At 37.1% G+C, this 19,001-nt stretch overlaps 1 protein-coding gene across 1 annotated transcript in view; it reads left to right on the top strand.

Annotated features, from left to right (window-relative positions):
- Cwc27 (CWC27 spliceosome associated cyclophilin) overlaps window positions 1–19,001 on the top strand; it is a 179,098-nt gene that overhangs the window by 14,154 nt on the left and 145,943 nt on the right. Inside the window, exons 6-10 of the mRNA XM_028783918.1 lie at window positions 368–471; window positions 2,350–2,419; window positions 7,215–7,294; window positions 8,136–8,169; window positions 11,845–11,996. Of these exons, the coding sequence (XP_028639751.1) occupies window positions 368–471; window positions 2,350–2,419; window positions 7,215–7,294; window positions 8,136–8,169; window positions 11,845–11,996 (440 nt within the window). The remainder of the gene's footprint in view (window positions 1–367; window positions 472–2,349; window positions 2,420–7,214; window positions 7,295–8,135; window positions 8,170–11,844; window positions 11,997–19,001) is intronic.

Below are 19,001 nucleotides of genomic sequence, written 5' to 3' on the forward strand. Positions count from 1 at the left end.
TGTGAATTAAAGGAATTAAGTTTCTTTGCTCAAAGAATAGGATTTTAGGTAAATTAAGAGTTACCCTTTTTGAGGAAGTGAAGTAATCCTTAAGAGCGTTTGATACAGAGTCCGAATGTCTGGGTTGGGCCCTTATGTCTTTCCTTCTGTAAACAGGTATCAGGTAGAGTGTCTTTTACTTGAAAAGAACACAATATTTTAGGGCAATCAATGAGGCAACTGAAAGTGTATTGTTGACCTGTACTGATAAAGTTCAAGTAGGTAAGAGGTAGATGCTAATGTCAGAACACTTCAGTATCACATTTCACTTTTTTGTAAAATTAAAAAATATCCTGGAATCATATCTTCAAAATACTTCTTTTCATAGGTTTTGTTTAATCCTTTTGATGACATCATTCCAAGGGAAATTAAAAAGCCCAAGAAAGAGAAGCCAGAGGAAGAAGTCAAGAAACTGAAACCCAAAGGCACAAAGTAATCATAATAGAAAGATTTTCCTTCAACTTTAAGAATGATAATAACTTATTTAGTCAGTTTGTTTTTGTAATGATTGTTTACTAAGGAGGGGAATATCATTTTGAACCTGAGCACTAACAGAATTATGAGCATGTTTGTTTTAAAGGGAATATTTTTTACATTTAATGACATTATATAACTTAAGCTAAAAAATACCATATTATATGGCCATATAACATATGTTAATAAAGGAATACTTAGTATTCACTATAGCTTATAACTGATAGCTGAGTTATTGAGAAATATTTACTCATTTGTAAGTTAGTATATCCTTAGTATAAAGAATTTGGGGAGGCAAGAACACTATAAAGGATACTTTGAATGTGTATTATAGGATTGCATACTTTATTTAATCTACTTTGGTGGTATTCAATATAATCGTTTTATAAATATTTTTAAAAAACCTAATTCCTTCACTGTTCTGTTTTTCTTAAAGATATTGTCTTAAAATAATAATTTATTTTTAATAAAGTTTAGTTGTTATCCAATATTGTTTACATTAATTTTTTCCTGTTTTATTAAAAATAGTAGAGTTAGATTTCAACTTACCATTTTGCTGAATTGCACCATCCTATTTCAGTATCAGACAATTCTATGTATGGGCCTGCCACACCCAGTTCTTAAGCAAAGTTTATCAGTCTCTCTGAGCTTTGTTTGCTTCCTGGCAAATACAGGAGCAGTTGTAATAAGCACAATACTTGGCTGTCAGGAAGGTTAACTGAGAAGGGTACATGGAACACACAGAAGTATAGGTGCTTAGTGCATACTGGGCTCCAACAAGGTCAATACATTAAGCTGCATTAATAAATTGACAGATAAGAGCCAGGTACCTCACAAACAGTACCTGTCTTGTGGCAAAATCACTTTTTGTATCAGTATGATTTTCTTTGCTTCCATGATTGATTTCTTATTCTGATTCATTGTTGCCGAAAGGTCACCGTGTTAGGATACAGTGTTTCCATGTTACCATTTAGCTTGAAGACAAGTTTTTTTCTGAGTTTTTTGTGTGTTTCCTATTGTTTTCATTCAGAGCAAGTTTGTTAGGGATGTTATGTGGTCATTGCTTACATGTAGATTTTTTTTAAAAATTATTCAGTTGTTGCCAAATGTTTTACTTTTCTTAAAACTTGAGAGAGTACTTTAATAACTTACAGTTTATCTTACCTGAGTTTCTGTTGTTGTTTAGTTTGAAAGATCTGGGACATTTTCTACCCATCAACTTTCTGTGTTTCTTAGTTTTAAAATATTAAAGTGTATTTGTCAGATATTAAAATATATTAATCATCTGCAGTGCTCTCAGAGTTTATATATGTATGTATATATATATATATAATTTTTTAAAAGAATTATTTATTTATTTTATGTATGAGTACATTGTTGCTCTCTTCAGACACACCAGAAGAGGGCATCAGATCCCATTACAGATGGTTGTGAGCCACCATGTTGTTGCTAGGAGTTGAACTCAGGACCTCTGGAAGAGCAGTCAGTACTCTTAACCGCTGAGCCATCTCTCCAGCCCCTCAGGGTTCTATATTTATTAATGTTTATTTTCCTCCCAGCTTTGATAACTACCAAAAGCTTATTTCTGTCGAGTGTCAGCGAGTTCATTATGTTAATACCTGGAGTAAATCTGTGGTCATTAGTTGTGGGTACTAGGTGAAATGTTAGCGGTCTGAGGACAAGCCCTTTGCTCCAAGATCCTGGAACCTTCCTACTGAAGACTAATACTGTGTAAATAGGTGTATTTTTTCTTAGAAACCTGTGCTATTGCTTCAAAGTGAGATATTTATGAATTTTGTCTAACGTTTCTCTTGAATTTTCTTTCTATTTTGATAGAAATTTTAGTTTACTTTCTTTTGGAGAAGAAGCTGAGGAGGAGGAGGAAGAAGTGAACCGAGTCAGTCAGGTAGCCTCCGTTTGCCCTTTGCATTCTCTGTCTCCCGCTCTCCTGGAGCGGCACCTTTCCTTCTCTGCCTGCATGGCGACTGTGCATCCTAATGCTTGGGGGTCCTCTGCAGATTCTGAGCTGATTTCCTCCCAAAGAAGCATTGTTTGTATTTATTTATTTCTTATCTTTGTATATTTTTTTGTCAGTTGAAACCAGTCTTACAGTATTTTGAATAGGCTTCAAATTTATAAATTCAGAATTTAGTTACTATTTCTTTTATTTTGCTATATGACAGTGTTTATCATTATTATAATAGCAGTCAATGACTCAGTTACTTAATATTCATTTTAATGTTATTTCCATATATTGAGTTTGCTTCATTAATTCTCAATTTCTATTATATCCTTTAGAGATAGGTATTATTAACCTTATTTATATAAATACTTGGATTTATTCATAAGGAAAGCAAGGTACACAATAATGCCTGTGATTATAATTATAATTGTTCAAAGTCTTATACCTAGTAAGAAGCAACAGCTGGAATTAACCATGTGTCTAACTATAGACTTTATTCCATCACTCCTTTCCTTCATCATTTCTTTCCATAGACAGTTCTGAGTTTCATCATAAAATATCTGAAAACTCTATGGGAACATCTGGAGTAGATTGTGATATTTGTACCCAAAGAAAATTACCTGTAAAATCTTTTGATTCCAAATGTGTGAGCTGTTTTGTCCCTGGAAGAGAATAAGCACTGAGACTATTGAATTAGATCACTATTGAGTTGTCTTGGAGTTTGAAGTAGAGAACTAGCAGGATCACCCCGTAAGGCTCTGTGTGGATCATTGTGAACAATTTTCCTGGTCTACCTGTACATGCAGAGATATATTTATTTAACACCCAACATACCAACTTTTCTAGATGTCTTTTCCAGTGTTTGTAGATCTGTTCTGAGTGTAATCTAATGTCTGTTACTCATGTTACCCTGTAATTCTTTTAAAAACAGCCTGTTTTTTTGGGGGGTGGGTGCGGACTTTATTACAAAGGAAGGATGTGACTCTGCTCTCACTGCATATCACTCCTGCACTGTAATTTATTTATTCTTTGCTTTAATGGCTGAATAAAGTTCTGGCTGTGAGCTCATTGAGAGTAGATTCTGTTCATCTCTGAATTGACTGTATTGAATTGCAGGAGCTTAGTTAGACTCAGTGACATTGAGATCCTACAGACCCACTGAGCCTACTTCCCACTCACACTGTGATCTTCAATGAGGGCTTTTAAACGCTCGGGGTTTCTTTGTGTAACATAAAAGTCATATGTACCTGCTAGGGTTGTGAACAGAGATACTTTGATACATTATACGATCCTGAAAGAGGCCATGAAAGGTTGTATCTTAAAATAGAGCAGTATATTATCTGTTATAATTGGTATTTTGTTCTTGAGCTTGAAACCTGAATGATTTGTAATGTGATCACAGTTAATAGATAGAGGCTGCCCTCACTCTTGTCCAAGCAGCATGGAGAGCTGCTGAGAAACCTTGCCAGTGTCCTTCCTAGGAAGCAGCCTGAGCAAGCTTGGAGAACATGTGTTGCTTCCACCTGGTGACTTGCAGCTCCTTCCGGCCCATTTATCTGTTCTGTTACTATATAGTACAAGTAGGCGGTTAAGTTTGAGAAAACAAAACAACAAGGACAGTTTGAAGTTTACTGACTTAGAGGACAGAAATTGCTCAAAAATCTGGAGAAAAGCCAAATTTAATTTTGTGTTTATTTTGTTCATGTACAGTTATTTTCAGACCATAATCTTACCTCAATTCATTTTCCTTCTCTTTGGTAAAATGATACCTTGATAAGAAAAAAGAATAGGCTGAATATTAGAAGTGGTTTTAAAATTTACTATTATTTCTAAGTGTTGAAATAACCAGAGCCAAAGCCAAGTGAGTCCTTCTTTAGTGACAGAACAATTTGAAGTTCAAATGTGCTTGCATGAAATTAAATATGTCTAAAAGGCTTAAAAATAATTGTTTCATTATTCACTTGCTTATCAGGTTTCTTTTTTCAATGACTCCACAGTGGTAAGCGTTATTCCAGAACTAGATGGCAAGTTAATAATTGTTAAGGTCTGAACTGAGGCTTTACTGTATGTGGGAGAAGAAACCCGAGTTCCTCTGGTTTGTGGATTATCAGTGTGAGGTTACACACACTCTTTCACCTCACTCCTCTATGCCTGACAAGGTGTCTCTCCCACGTGGATTAGCTTTTCTTCATTGTTTCAGTATCTGTGCACTACTTGATGAAAACCTCTTTGAAATCATAGAATTTTATAGCTCTAAAGGATCTAGTCCAACTTCCTTTCTTTATGTCTGTGGAAACTGAAACCCAGGTTAAGTGACTTGCCAGACTGACCTGTTTCCTCTCAGATTGGATTGCATGATAGAAGGGTGCCGTAATAACCATATCTCAGGCTCTGAAAAGCTCCCTGTTGACTTTCTCAATGATATTCTTATGGTGCATGAAGAAATGCAATCCGGGAGATAACACTGTCAGGTGGATTCATAGCTAATTGAATACTTTTGCCCAAAGGGTGCTTTCTTGTCAATCTGTGGCTGATTTTTTTTTAAATTTAACTCTAAGTCAAAACATAATAGGAATACTTGAAAATTCTGTATGTTAGTCCAATAAGCCCAAAATATGTAGAACAAGACAAAATAGTCTGTATATCTTAAACTATACTGCGGACAGCTAGGCATGATTTTCACGTTGCTTCTCATTCTGGGAATTCTTACACACATTTGCTCTTAAGGCCTTCACTTGCTTAGATGAGGTCCATTTACATTATGGAAAGTCATCCCAAAGACTACTGATCTAAATTAATCATCTACAAACAGTACACACTGGGCAACACTGCCTGGAAAGGTCACCACATGAATGAACTGTCATCCAGTTAGAGGTTGTGGACCAGTGTTGTCCTTCTCTGTCAGCATGCCTCTTAGCTCTTTCTGTCTTCTTCCTTCCCTCTTGTACTCTATCTGGCCTCTTCTATTTTGCTGCCTCTGTGGTTTTTAGTGTGAAGTTCCAGGTCCTATAATACCAGTTAGTGTTCATTTTTAAATATGCTCAGGGTTAGTTTTGGCTTTCTTGCAAACCTCTTTATGTAGAACTCACTAAGTGTATTTACTCTTGTTTTCAGCATCTAAACCCTATAGTCAAATAATGACCTTAAAATAGGTCATTCTGGAAGAATTAGGATTAAAGAGAGTCAGACTTCTGTCCCAGTGTCTCAGACTCTTCTAATTTTCCCATTCTTCCCAGTTACTTTCTCAGCTTGGGTAGTTTACTGTAGTGGGAAGGGGCGTATGTTTAGAATCTGCTTTTGATCTTCTATCTCCATGCCAACTCAATTGAAAAAGTTAAAGAAAACCTAGAGTGGGAATGATTATTATTCAGCTTAAGTTACAACTTTTTCCTGTTTTCAAGTGTTACTTTAAATCACTGTAAACAAATTTATTCTTTTTTCTTTTAGCTGTCTAAAGTGAGGTTTCATTTGAGAACTCAACGAGAACTTCATTTCTTTTTCCTTCTTTTTTTTGTCCTTTTTAAATTTTAACTTTTAAACACAGGGTCTTGCTAAATAGCCCTGGCTAGACTCAAATATGCAATCTTCCTGTTTTAAGTCTTGAAGGTTAGGATTACAGAATGTAACACTGCACCTGGGAAGAACTTTTTTAAAGGTAATATATTTAAATTGGCATATAAAAATTATATATATTGTGTACAACATATGCATATACAGTAGAATGTCTGACTTAAGCTAGTTAGCATACACTCATTTCACATACTATATACAAGCTATTGTAAGAACATTTAAAGTATTTCTATAGGGCTGGGGAGATGGCTAAGTGCTTCTGAACACTTGTCCAAAGACCCAGCTTTGGCTCCAGCAGCCACGTGGCAATTCACAATTGTCTGTAACTCTAGTTCCAGGTGCTCTATTCTGACCTTGAGGGATCCAGGCATGAATGTGGTACACATGCATACAAACAGGCAAAACATTCATACCTATCAAATAATTAAAAACATAAGTAAAAATAAAATCGGTGATTTTCAGGAGTACAAGAACTCACTTTTATAAATTAACATTATTAATAAATAATATACAACTGCAGTGGACCTTAATTACAATCTTGTTCCTGCTCTTTGTCAGTGTAATTTTCATTGTCTTGTCAATTAAGAGGTTGACATAGAGGGACAGAGGCCAACTCTGGATGTGGTGTATTACTGTATATTAAAAGATAGTGGTGTGCATTTATCTCAGTTTATTCTTGTTTTTATCTGTGGGTTGTAGAAGGTAATCAGTTATATGTGAATCATAGACACTTAGAGCTGGCAAGCCACAGACTTACTTTTAACAATGTGACTTTTTTTGGGAAAAATGATCCTAAAAAGTACTTTTTGGCCATGAGTTGTGCTGCAAGCCTAAAATCCCAGCATGAGAGATGCTGACATAGAAAGATCTTGAGTTCTAGGTCAATCTGGGCTGCATAGAGAACTCAAGGCCATCTTAGGCTAGATACTAGATGGAGATACTGTGTCTTATAAAACAAACAGATAAAACTTAATAATTAAAATAAGCAAGTAAAAATCCTATTTTCTATTAATAGAAGTATTTCTATTTTCAAAGCTTTGGTTATATTCAGAAACTCATCTTTTACTAATCATACTGTGTCTTTACTAAATTTCATGTAAATTTGTTAACATCTTCTTGGAAGATCTTTCATTTCCTACTCACAGCTATGTTGTTTGTTCCTTCCCAGAGCATGAAGGGGAGAAGTAAAAGCAGCCACGACCTGCTCAAGGACGATCCGCATCTTAGCTCTGTCCCAGCTGTTGAAAGGTTAGTGCAGTGCTGCTGTCGCCCTGAGTTCCTGCTTTTAGGCTGCTCCTCATTCACTTGGTTTGTCAACAGTCAGAGCTCATAAATTTTCTTAAGGGCAGCCAAAGCAGTAATACATTTTGATAAGTGATGAATCGTAGGCTAGTCTGATTATCAGAAACTGTTTATTGTAATAATTTCATGTTTAACTCCATATTGCATTGCTAACTGTCTTTGGAGTTGTTTTGTTTGGTATCATGACTAGCCACGGGAGTACATGGTTACTGGAAGGAATTACCACATTCTGGGCACATCTGCTGTGTACAAATTCTCACAACTTTTAGACTTGATAGAAATCTATCTTCATTGTCTTTGTTGCTTCTATTTGATAGGTTGGAGGTGAATTATTGTTAAATGTATTAGTTACAAGAAATATTGGCCTGTGTCTCACACAGAGGTAAAATACTGTTGTACTGAGGTTAATTCATCTTTAAAAATCTTATTTCAAAATACTGTTCCCTTAGTATCCTTTAACTTGTAGGACTTGATCTCTTAGCCAGCATCTTTTAAGGTATAGAAAAATTGTTTCCTGTAGATTGAACAGGTTTGATAGTGGTCGTTTGAATTAAAAAAAAAAAATCCGAGGAGTTCTTGTATCTGCTAATAGAGCAGCATGTTTCTTCCTCTGTTTATGAAAGGTGGCTCTGTTTGAGTGTGTTCCTGTGTGTTGTGCAGTGTCATTCTGAGAATGCTGTGGTGAAAAAAAGAACATTCCAGAAATCTAGTCTACACTTTAGATAATTAAATCATTTATTAGTTTCACTTTGGAGCTAAAATGTATTTGTTTTACTTATTTTTGTAGTGAAAAAGATGATGCAACAGGAGATTTAGAAGATGTGAGTATTCGTTTTAGTATTAATACAGCTTGAACAATTTATAAATAAGTCAAAGTTCTGCAAACAGATTACTTTTCTAAACAAAACATATAAGTATAATTGCAATTTTTAAAATGAAAATAATTCCTTTTACTATTAGAATATTCACTTCCAAGTAGATTTATATATTTCCCTACAGAATTGCAATCTTATATGTGAATTTCTGCTCTGCTTTTTCTCTGTCATATAACATTATGTGAATAGCCTAAGTTCAAATGCTATAACTTTATTATGTTAAAAGTTTAAATGTGATGAGTGAACATCCTGCATGCTATACGGGAAGTACATAGAGGAGTTGTTTATAATAGTATATTCCTTTTTTACACATATTCTAGAAGATTCTCTTTTAAGGTTGTGCCTTTATTACTAGCTAGCAATGTTAAGAACAGAAGGAAAGGCCAGTGAGATAGCTCAGTGGTAAAGGTGCTTGCTCTGGAGCATAAGGACAAGAGCTTAGTCTCCCTACCCACAGAGGAGAAGGAGAGAACTGACTCCTCCACATTCAAGCTGAGGCAAGTATGCATTTACACACACACACACACACACACACACACACACACACACACACAAAATATATGTAGACATAATGTTTTAGTACACTGTGTAAAGTTTACCCTTGGGTTATTCAAATGCTGATTTCTCTGTCCTCATATCTTATTTCAATCTGGATATGGCATTGTAATGCTTATACCAAGAAAATCTCCTGTCTCAAGTTTCTGTAAACAATTCTTACCATTTATTATGTGAATAAATTCTGATCACCCAATGGTTGGGTAGAATAAAGAATGGGGTGGGATATTCACTAGCTATCTACTAGGGAGAGGAAGGAGAGAGGGAGATTCTGATGCATCTGAAGGATAGAGGAATTGGAGCCATGCAGAAGGCGTCCTAAGACTTAGATCAATAACCATATGCAAGCATCACGGGCTGGGGTTGAGAAGTAGCCAGATTAGCATAGAAGGTTAAAGTCCATCATTTAACTACTCAGCTATTGAGATGCAGTTTTAAATAAATCTTGGTTTCTCAGTGAAGTTATTAGAGATTAACATAAGGTATAATTCACTGTTTATATTATGAATAATTCATTTACCAATACATAGTAAAAATTTTAAAAAACACAAGGAAGATTTTCTGTATCATATTTTTTTCAGATTTTATAAATTCTATGTTAGGATAAAACCTATTAATGCATACATTGCATAATTCCAAAGAAAGTATATAATTTAGTATGTAGAGAGAAGATTTACCTATTTCTGTATCAAAGAGTGGGTTCTCTGATTAGCTGTAGCAGAGAGAGTGAGTATTTGATTTTGTGAGAAAAACATTCCTGAGAGAGAGGAAACTGTTCTACTTTATAGGAGACTAGACATTAACTTGGTCCCAGAAGAGGAGATGGTAAATGGGGAGAGCACAGCATACTCCAAAGCTAAGCACAGATTAGGTTTTTTTCAGGAAACGCAAGCTGAGCTTTAAAGTCTGGAGAAACTTGCTGTGGGAGCGGTGAGAGGAGTGGATATAAAGAAGCTACCAGTGCCAGTGTGTCCTAGTGGGACAGTTAGACATGTTCCAAGAGCCAACTGCAGGTGGCCAGGGCAGTGACAGGGAGAGTGAGATGGGAAGGGAGGGGTGGAGAGGCCAGCAGACTTACACAGTGCCATAGTCACGGTCAGGAGTTGGTCTCTTCTTAAACGTAATGAATAACAGTTGGAAGATATTGGTTAGGAAGAAAGGTGCTGTGGTCAACTTTGCATTTTAGAAAAATCATCATTGGCAACATTGCAGATGACAGATAAGAGGAAGCAGACCAGGGTACAGGGAGCTATGGGGAAGTTCTGAAGGAGCAATGCTTTGAGGAGGGAGATGACGAAGGAGTCTAAGATAACCACATGCTTCTGGCTTAGTGGCTTTGTTAGCAAGGTACAAGAGAGAACAGGCTTGAGGTTGTGTGGTAGATGAAAATTAATTAACAATTTGTATATTTTGAGATGCGTTATCTTGAAGCATCTGGTTACAATAATATGGGCTAGAATATGGGTTTGCTTTTAAGTTTATGGGTAGAGTGAGGTTAGTTCAGGCTCTAACCACCTTTAGATCCCAAAGCTCAGGGATGATTTAATCTATGATCCTTTACTCAGTAAGTGTCCTACAATCACAAACAGAATCTTAGGACTTTGCAAAGGATTTGTTTTATATCTGCTGAGACCCAAACATGGCAGATCTGTGCTTAAGAACAACTTAATTATCTTGCCAAGGTGTGAAGTTTTTATCCATAGAGATTATTGGTTCATGAAGTCTGCAACAAGACTTGTACTTATAAGTAATCAAGTAATAATCTGATTGACTCTGTACTGATACTCTCCATATATGAAAACCAATATATAAATGTATATTCATATGTGGGTTTTTTTTTGGTTTTGTTTTATTTTGTTTTTGAGACAAGATTTCAACTGTACAGTTCTTGCTGGCCTAGAACTTGCTCTGTAGATCAAGCTGGCTTCCAACTCTTAGAGAAAGGATGGCCTCTGCCTCTGCTTCCCAACTGCTAGGATTAAAGGTGGGTGCCATTATGCCTGGGTGGATTTTGTGTTTTTAACAAATAACTGTCCAGGGAGTCTGAGAACCAGTCTTTGAAAATCACTGCTGTGGGGTTCCTAATCCTCAAGTCAGGACTGTCTCCCTGTGACTCAGCTGTCCAAAGAATCACAGGAAGTAAAACACACCTTTGTGTAGTTCTTCTTTCTCCCCCTCTCTTTCCTCCAGCATTGCTGGGAGGTATTTGAAAAATAAATAGAAAATAGTAAGTCAGCTGGCCAGACCTTCAGCTATCCTGGTTTATTCTCCTTAATTGTCTGAGAAACAAAATCCATGTAAACAGTGAGTGCTATGGAAATATGAGGGAAGGGGAGTATGAGGTGGGCAGGCTTTATTTCTTAGTAGTAGTTTTAAAAATTCTGTGTTAATAATACAGTCAAGAAATACATTACTAAGGGGGTAGGACAGGAAGAAAGCAAATATTTGGATATCTAGGATCAGAGTGTTTCAGGTTAAAGGAAATGATTCGAAGGAGATTATGCCAGCGAGAAGGCAGACAGCTCAGATGAGTTGGAACTCTGCAAAGCTTTCCGAAGACTACTGATTAGTGCCTTAGATTATAGGAGCCTAAGGGGGGTTGGTTTGGTTTTGCTAGTGTGTGGAGCATTCTGGTGGGTGTTATCCCAAGGTGCTTGTCTCAGCTTCTTCAGTGCAGTGCCACCACCAACACCCCTGCGCCCCCACCCCCCACCCCATCTTCTTAAATCAGTTCCTGGTTGATCTGGTTGATGTTGTGCTGGTCAGCTGCCTCCAGAACCACATTTCTGCTGTGATAAGGATAGCACTGTGTATAGGCACAAAACCCTAAGTGACACAAAGGGAGTGCTGCCCAGAAGAGCTGGGAGTGAAGGGAGCTAATTATCCTTGGGATCCTGTCTGATTTGCCTAGAGCACAGTTCAGGGGTTCTCCCAAAGGGAGAAGAGTCCACAACACCTTACTGGTTCAAACCTAAACGAACCTGGCCTAGAACTCAGCAAGCATTTCAGATGGGCTCTCTCAGGGAAACATAATGCCTGGACACAACTCACGTTCAGCTTTTACAGGATGGTGAAGATGACAGTGCAGAGCGTGATGGATCCATGGAGGATGATGAGAAGAACCTGATGAGAGAAAGAATTGCAAAACGGTTAAAGAAAGATGTGAGTGCCAATGTGAAGTCATCTGGAGACGGGGAAAAGAGGCCCGCGAGCCGAAGGTGAGTCAGGCGTGATGCTCTGGGCATCTGTGCTCTCCGCTTCTTAATGCCTGTCTTCAGCTGGGACTGAGTACTCTATTCACTAAATTGTGAACTCACAATTGCATAATGTTTGTGAACATTGATGGTCTAGTGGTGACAACCAGTCTCTTCGTGGCCTAAAAGAGTCCAGAATCAAAGTAAAGTTAATGTAAACAGTATATTAGCAGAATATCTGAAATTGTGTTCACTAATACCAGTGAGAACATTTATATAAGAGAGACATCCTCAAAAATTTAGGTGAGTAAAATTTGTCCAAATGGTGAATAAAATGGGCTGAAACCGTTCTTAGACATGTTTTCAAGTCTGATTGACTGAAAACCACATGCCTTCCTGATCATTGGCATTCTGAAATAAGTTTCAGTAAGTGCAGGAAGTTCTGTCTGGTGTTAAATTTTGTTGGATTTTGTGACTTAACATTTTACTTTTTGAAATTTGACTCAGTTTAAAACGTCCCTCCCTGTCTATGTGACTCTTTATTACAATCTAGGGTTTACGTCTTAAATATCACTGTATTATAAAATCATGGGATGTCTTTTCTTCAGTTGATCTGTGCAATACAATAGAAGTTCATAAATAACTTTGTGTTTCCCAGCCTCATGTGGAAAGCTTAAGAATCCAGGCATTTGCTTTGCAGAGGTCCCTCAATATTCGCTTTAATTAACCAAAATTAAAAGTGAGCCCCAGAACTTTCTACTGATGACATAATTGTTGTGGTCAGAAATAAAACTTAGATGTTACTTTATTTCTCTACTTTGCAGCAGATTTTCCTGAAATTCAAATAATTGAATAATTTTTATCTTCCCCCTATTCTTTAAGGCATATACTTTTTATTCTTTTTTATGAATTAAAACAATTTTTGTTGTTATTTTTTTTAGATTAAGCTTATAATACAACCTTTTTTTCTTTAAAAAAATTTAATGGGTGAAGCTAACACTAATATGTGGTTTTTTTAATTGTGTATATATCTAAGTATATATGTGTGGGTATTTCTTAAATTCTGAACTCTATCTTGTTGGCTTCAATATAATTTAAAATACTTATATTTTACATGTTACTATTTTATAGTTACATGTAACTAACATAAATTATAATTTAATATAACTAAATTTTCTATTGGAACAAATTAAGGCTTATTTTTAATGCACTTCTTCTAAGTGACTAAAAATGGTTGTCTCGTATGATTATACCAAACATAAGGATTTCAACCTTGTGTTCATCGTTGCCATAAAGGGCTGTCTTTCAAAAATTGTCATCTGTGGTGTGGTCGTGATGCTCTAACATGACCTGAATGACTAGTGTAGGAGTATGATCTTGATCAGAAGGATGCTGGGAGCCACTGACATTGTAGTAGCCGAATGTTGAATTGAGATTATAGTTAATGAAGAGACTGATTGATAAGTGGTAGTCTGTGGCAACTGAAAAAAACTGATGAAAGTTCTGACTTAAAAAAAATATTTCTACTGTTCATGGTTTGTAGAAGCTATAGTCAAAGAGCAGAGTGCTAACCAATTTGATTTGGGCTGATTTCATTATAGAGTGTACATTACCTCCCCAAAGCTTAGTCACCACACAGCGTCATATTGGGGGTTAGACATGCAGCATCGGACATTAGAGGGCCACTAATATTTCGTAAAGGGAGAGAAGACTGACAGACATTTGTCACTGTCTGAGCACGAGAGGTGGTGGCTACCTAAACAGGTTCTGTCACTCCTAAAGGGAGCCTGACATGAGGGTGAAGTGTGAATCAGGGTCATGTCCCTCCTGTCATCTGAAGCTTAGTGCTTACGATGACTTTTTAAGTAGTCACATCCTAGAAAATATCTAGTTACAAGTTTACCTTTGACATACTGTAGCATACTTTAAATTCTAAACTGTTACGTTTATGAGTACTTTATACATTCACAGTATTAGGAAAAAAAACCCTTTTTTAAAAGTATTTGTAAGCCTACTAAGGAAAGTAAATTTAGGAAAATTAATTCTCTAAAAGTAGTTTTAGATCTTAGGTAAGGACTTCACATGGTAGAAGGAGAAAACATACCCATAAGTTGTCCTCTGACTTCTGTATTTGTAGAGGTCATTTTAAATAAATATGTTAACTTTTTAAGTTCTGAGTAAATATAAACATTATGACTATTAATTCATTTTTATTTTTAAGTAAAGTAATTGGTAGATATTCCTAGAAAATATGAAGTAAACATTTAGTTCTAACTACTTCTTTATTCACTCAAAAGTTTACTGTTCATATCGCTCTTGTCTCAGAAGAGATTCTATGACTAAATAAACCAATCAGAATTCTTGTTATAGGTTCATAAAAAGCGTAGATTCTCATTTCTTCTCATGCGTACCCAAGGCTGGATAAAACTTTAAAATGTCTAAGAATCTCCGGAAATGGAAAGTTTTAGCCTAAAGCTTCATGTACTGAGTCGTGTTGGCCTGTAGGTGGCACTCAGTGGCTACAAGTCCTGTGAAAGCCATGGTCCTTTTTATTTCTAGCGTTTGTGTACTGATTCAGAATAAATAGTTGAACATTAACATCAGATGGAACAAGTAGACTAGTAAAATATCATTCGCTGTGATGATTGCAGTCACTATGAAGTTACTGCCTTTTATTGTGTAATTTTTGTTACGCAATAATAGTGCCAAGTAGTAAAACACAAATATTAAAGTTGAGGATGAAGACTTTATGAATTGGTTAAGCTTTAAATTATGAAACATATTAACATGAAGTCAAAAGTGATACATTCATGATTCCTAAGGGCTGGATGAAAAAGAAGCTGTCACTAAGTTTAGTCCCTTTCGTATTTCTCTCTTGAGTTTGCAATGTTTGACTAGAATGTCTCATGGAAATTTGAATTCTTTCCCGTCTAGGAACTCTAGACCTCTCACAGAAACGTTCTACATCTCAGACTTACAGGCTGTGTGAGTCTTATCATATGGATGCTCTGCTTCTGATTGATAATCACACTTAGGAAGTCTAAGTTCTCCATGATACATACATTTTGTTTTCTTTCCTTAGCAAATTTAAAAAAGGTAGCCTGGTAATTACATTTCAAAAAATAAAAATAACACATTTTAAAAATGACAGTTTAAGTTTTAAAGCATAGTAAAATTTAAAAGCTCAAATCACATGTGTATTCTAGCAGAGCCTTGAAGTGTGTCCCCAGGCGTCCCCACCATGTCCTTAGGACCTTTCAGGCCAGGACGGGACTAAGCAGTCGGAGGGGCCTGCCTCTGTTAACCCTGGTGCTGTGGACTGAAGCAGGTAGTGAAAGGATAGAAAGAAACAGAAATACATGACTTAAATTCTGGACAATTTGTCTACATACAAGACTTGCAATTATTTCTTTGGTCTGAAGTAATAGTGGTTTAAATGTGTTTTCAGCAAACATTTTGGTTGGACAGCAGATATTAAAGTCTAACACAGTCCTGCTTTTAATAATATCTACATGCTTTTACTTGAACTCGATGCCAATTTTTTTATGTGTATCTCATAACTAGCGGTTCTATTCTTAACTTTAATCTTAAATGTTTGTTCCTCTCACTGCCAGCCACCATGTAAGAGCTATTATGAAACATAAAGATACAGGAGAAATGCTTTCTCTCTGCAGACGTTCACTGTCTAATTCGTGTTGTTTGGATGCATCTTATAGTTCAGGTGCAGCAGTGTTGAGACATAGGTTCCTAAAGGAGTGATTGTTAGGGCCTGAGGACGGTCACATTGATTAGTGTGATTACTCAAGCATGGGTTAGGTATCATGGCTGTGGATGCTGATAAAAGAGTTTGCCTGCCTGGTCTTCCCTCACACACTCATGCACACACACCAACTGTGCTGTTGCTTCTGCTGTCAGTCACCTGACACACAAGAAAGGCCCCCACCACCTACATGCCGCTTCACCTTGGACTTCCCACACTTAGGAACTAACAGTACAGCTTCAAATATTCTGTTCTCAGCAAACTCAAATCATGAAAGATTAAGAATTGTATGACACATGCTTTATTGCACATGTGTGTAAAGTGTCATAGGCAGTGAGTAAGTGATATGTATTTCACGAAAAGTATCAAATACAAACTTAGGAAAAGCAAAAAAGAACCAGAGATGTGGTCCATGCCTGCAGCCCTGCATGCAAGAGGGCAAGGTTGGAAACTCATGAGTTTGAGGTAGCCTGGGCTACATAGTGAGAAGAACTACAGGTTTCACTACATGTCATCCTAATTCTAGTAAGATGAGGCGTCTTTTGGAGCCACTATTTAAATAGTAACACGTGTGCATCAGGCTCAGCTCTCCAGATTAATGCTGCGGGTCTCCCCAAACCAACTAGATGGTTTGTTTTACTGTCTTAACCTGTTATGATTAAAATTCTGAAATAGTATTGGTTGTAATATAAACCATATCATACATACTTTAATATTTCTGGCAAGTTTCCTTTTTCATTCTGTTTGGATCTTTATTACAGGAATTTTGAATATTCTCAACAAAACTGTTCCTTGAGCTGTTTGAAATAATATACTACTTTAAAAAGTACCAGGTCAGTTCACTGAGAACTGGTTAGTCCATATGCAGGGGTCACGGTCAAACCACACACCCCCTATACTGGACCCAAGCAAATGCTGCAGAAATGTGACAGCACTTCTCTTTTTACAGTTACTTTCCATGTGACAGACAGGAAGCTGTGAAATGCACATTGAGGGAAGAGCATCCTGTCAAAACATACAAGAGGCATTTGCATGTCTTTAGAATGTATTTATTCACATCATCAATGAGAGTTGCAATCTATTGATCTTGCACCATCTGTTGTTTATGGGGAATAGACTTGTACAGCTGAAATGTATTATTGAAATTTTATGGGAAAACATTCTTTAAGTCATTCAGCATTTGATGAAGTATTCTCTACCCTGGAATGTGTATTTCCACTGAAGAAGATTCAAACATTGGTTGCTTTCTTGTCATTCTCAGCTGCTCATTGTGAATCCACCTGTTGATTAAACAGGCAAGTACGTTTGGAGTAAGGAGGATGAGAAGGGCCACCAGCGAGTCAAATGTCTTTGTTTTGCACAAAGCATATAACATTGTTAAAGGGCCTGAGGGAAATTATGCCTTGTGATTCTGTCTAAGCCTGTCTTTTCTCCCTCAGCACCTAACTCAAGATTTTTATCACCTTCCAGGCATCTCTTGGATTTTGCATGTTTATTGAGTATATTTATAGTTTCTGTAGCCAAGGAATTGTACTGGGTTCCCACACTTACTGTACCTTTCCAGTATGGCTAGGCACTTTGCCAAGTATTTTTTTCTCCACAACAAACCAACAGGGTATACAAAGCTACTAGGTATACTTCGTGGCATTATCCTTGTTTTTACAATTGAAACAAAGAATCCCAAAACACTAGATTTCTAAAAGGTAAAGTGCCTTGACTTTTGTCCATGGCTACATAGAACCAAAGCCAGGGCCCAGGCTGTAATGATCTGCTCCACCTCTTCAGAGCCTAGAGAGTAGAACCTAGTCAGATGTGTCCAGCTAAAGATAGCCTGGCATGGGATTTTTCTAGCAGGGAGCACCAGGTTCAGTCAACAACCCATTTCTAGAAGTAAGATGGAGAAGAGATTGAGGAAGGCATCGGGACATTAACCTCTGGCCACCCACACAGGCCAACACACTCAAATACAACACACACACACACACACAAATGCATATACGTGTGAGTGGGTGGGGGAGAGAGACATAGAAATGAATAAATAATTTAGACAGTTTCCTCAGATAAATGTTTATATGCATAAATATATAAATAAACAGACAAAATTTTCAGTAGCTTGAAACAGCATCTTGCTCTGAGTCAGAGCCATATTGGCTTTATCTAGGACCTGGAATGTAGCTTCCTCAGAGATAACCTAACATGGCAGGAGAGTGGTGATGGACTCATGCTGGGTGGTCAGGTTTCTGCTCTGAGGTGGCATATCACTTCCTGTTTATTACTTGATCATCTCAATGGCTAGAGCAGGAGCTGTGCGTAAGCCTGGTGGCCTTTGACTGAAGTTTAGGCCATTCACAGGCAGAAATAAGAAATGGCTGGAATAGCAATGGAATCTACTATAGTCTCTGCTTTGACAAAAATTGCCAGGGATACTGTTATTATGTAATAAATTTGATCATCGTCTTTCTGCCTGACACCTTTGTCTTGTCCTAGAGCAAAGAGACATAACAAAAGACTGCATAGCCGTCATTACCAAAATTTGAAAAGGGATATCAATTTCTAGTGATTGAAGACTTTCCAAAGCCAGTGGTTCTATACTTCATTTTCTTCTCAATCTTTATGTAGGAGGTAGGGAAGGTGACACTGGATGTCTTCCATAGCTTTCAGAAATGCTGGAGAAACCGCAGAACATTGAATTGTAACTTTGTCATGAGATACCTTAAGGATCATTTCCTTGTAAGGAATGAGCTCAAACAAAGGAGTTCTGTATGAAGAATAGGGCTGTTACACAGAATCCTGATAAAAAGACTGCTGTGGCTCTTCATGAGAAGCAGGTCAGAAAGTTTATCTTCTCTTCCTCTGCAGCTCTAGACGCTAAACCTTTTTCTCCGTAGGACAGTAGTTGGGCCCCCTATTGTACATCAGCTCTTCAGAGAAAAACTGTCTTGATTTTTGTCCCAAATATGACAATATGATTCTAGGTGACAGAATCTTATTGGCCAGGCTTTGGTGTGATGTTCACTCATGATCGCTAGCATTGATACTAGCGAAGGATGTAGGTCCCATGAGATTTGTGGATACATCCAGGTCAGCTAGCCTATTGTCTGTCTTCCTCTTTACTTAGTATAAGGATTCCAGTGTTCAGCTGAACTCATATAAAAAAACAGTTATTCTTCTGCCCCTGCCTGCTCCTCCGGGCTGGAGCAGACACAGAGTCGGTCTGCTCCCGTCCTGTGGAGAAACTGAATCCTGAGTCATCCAGGAGCCACTGCACT

Source organism: Grammomys surdaster, unplaced genomic scaffold (genome assembly GCF_004785775.1).
Source record: "Grammomys surdaster isolate TR1022 unplaced genomic scaffold, NIH_TR_1.0 99, whole genome shotgun sequence".
NCBI classification, from domain to species: domain Eukaryota; kingdom Metazoa; phylum Chordata; class Mammalia; order Rodentia; family Muridae; genus Grammomys; species Grammomys surdaster.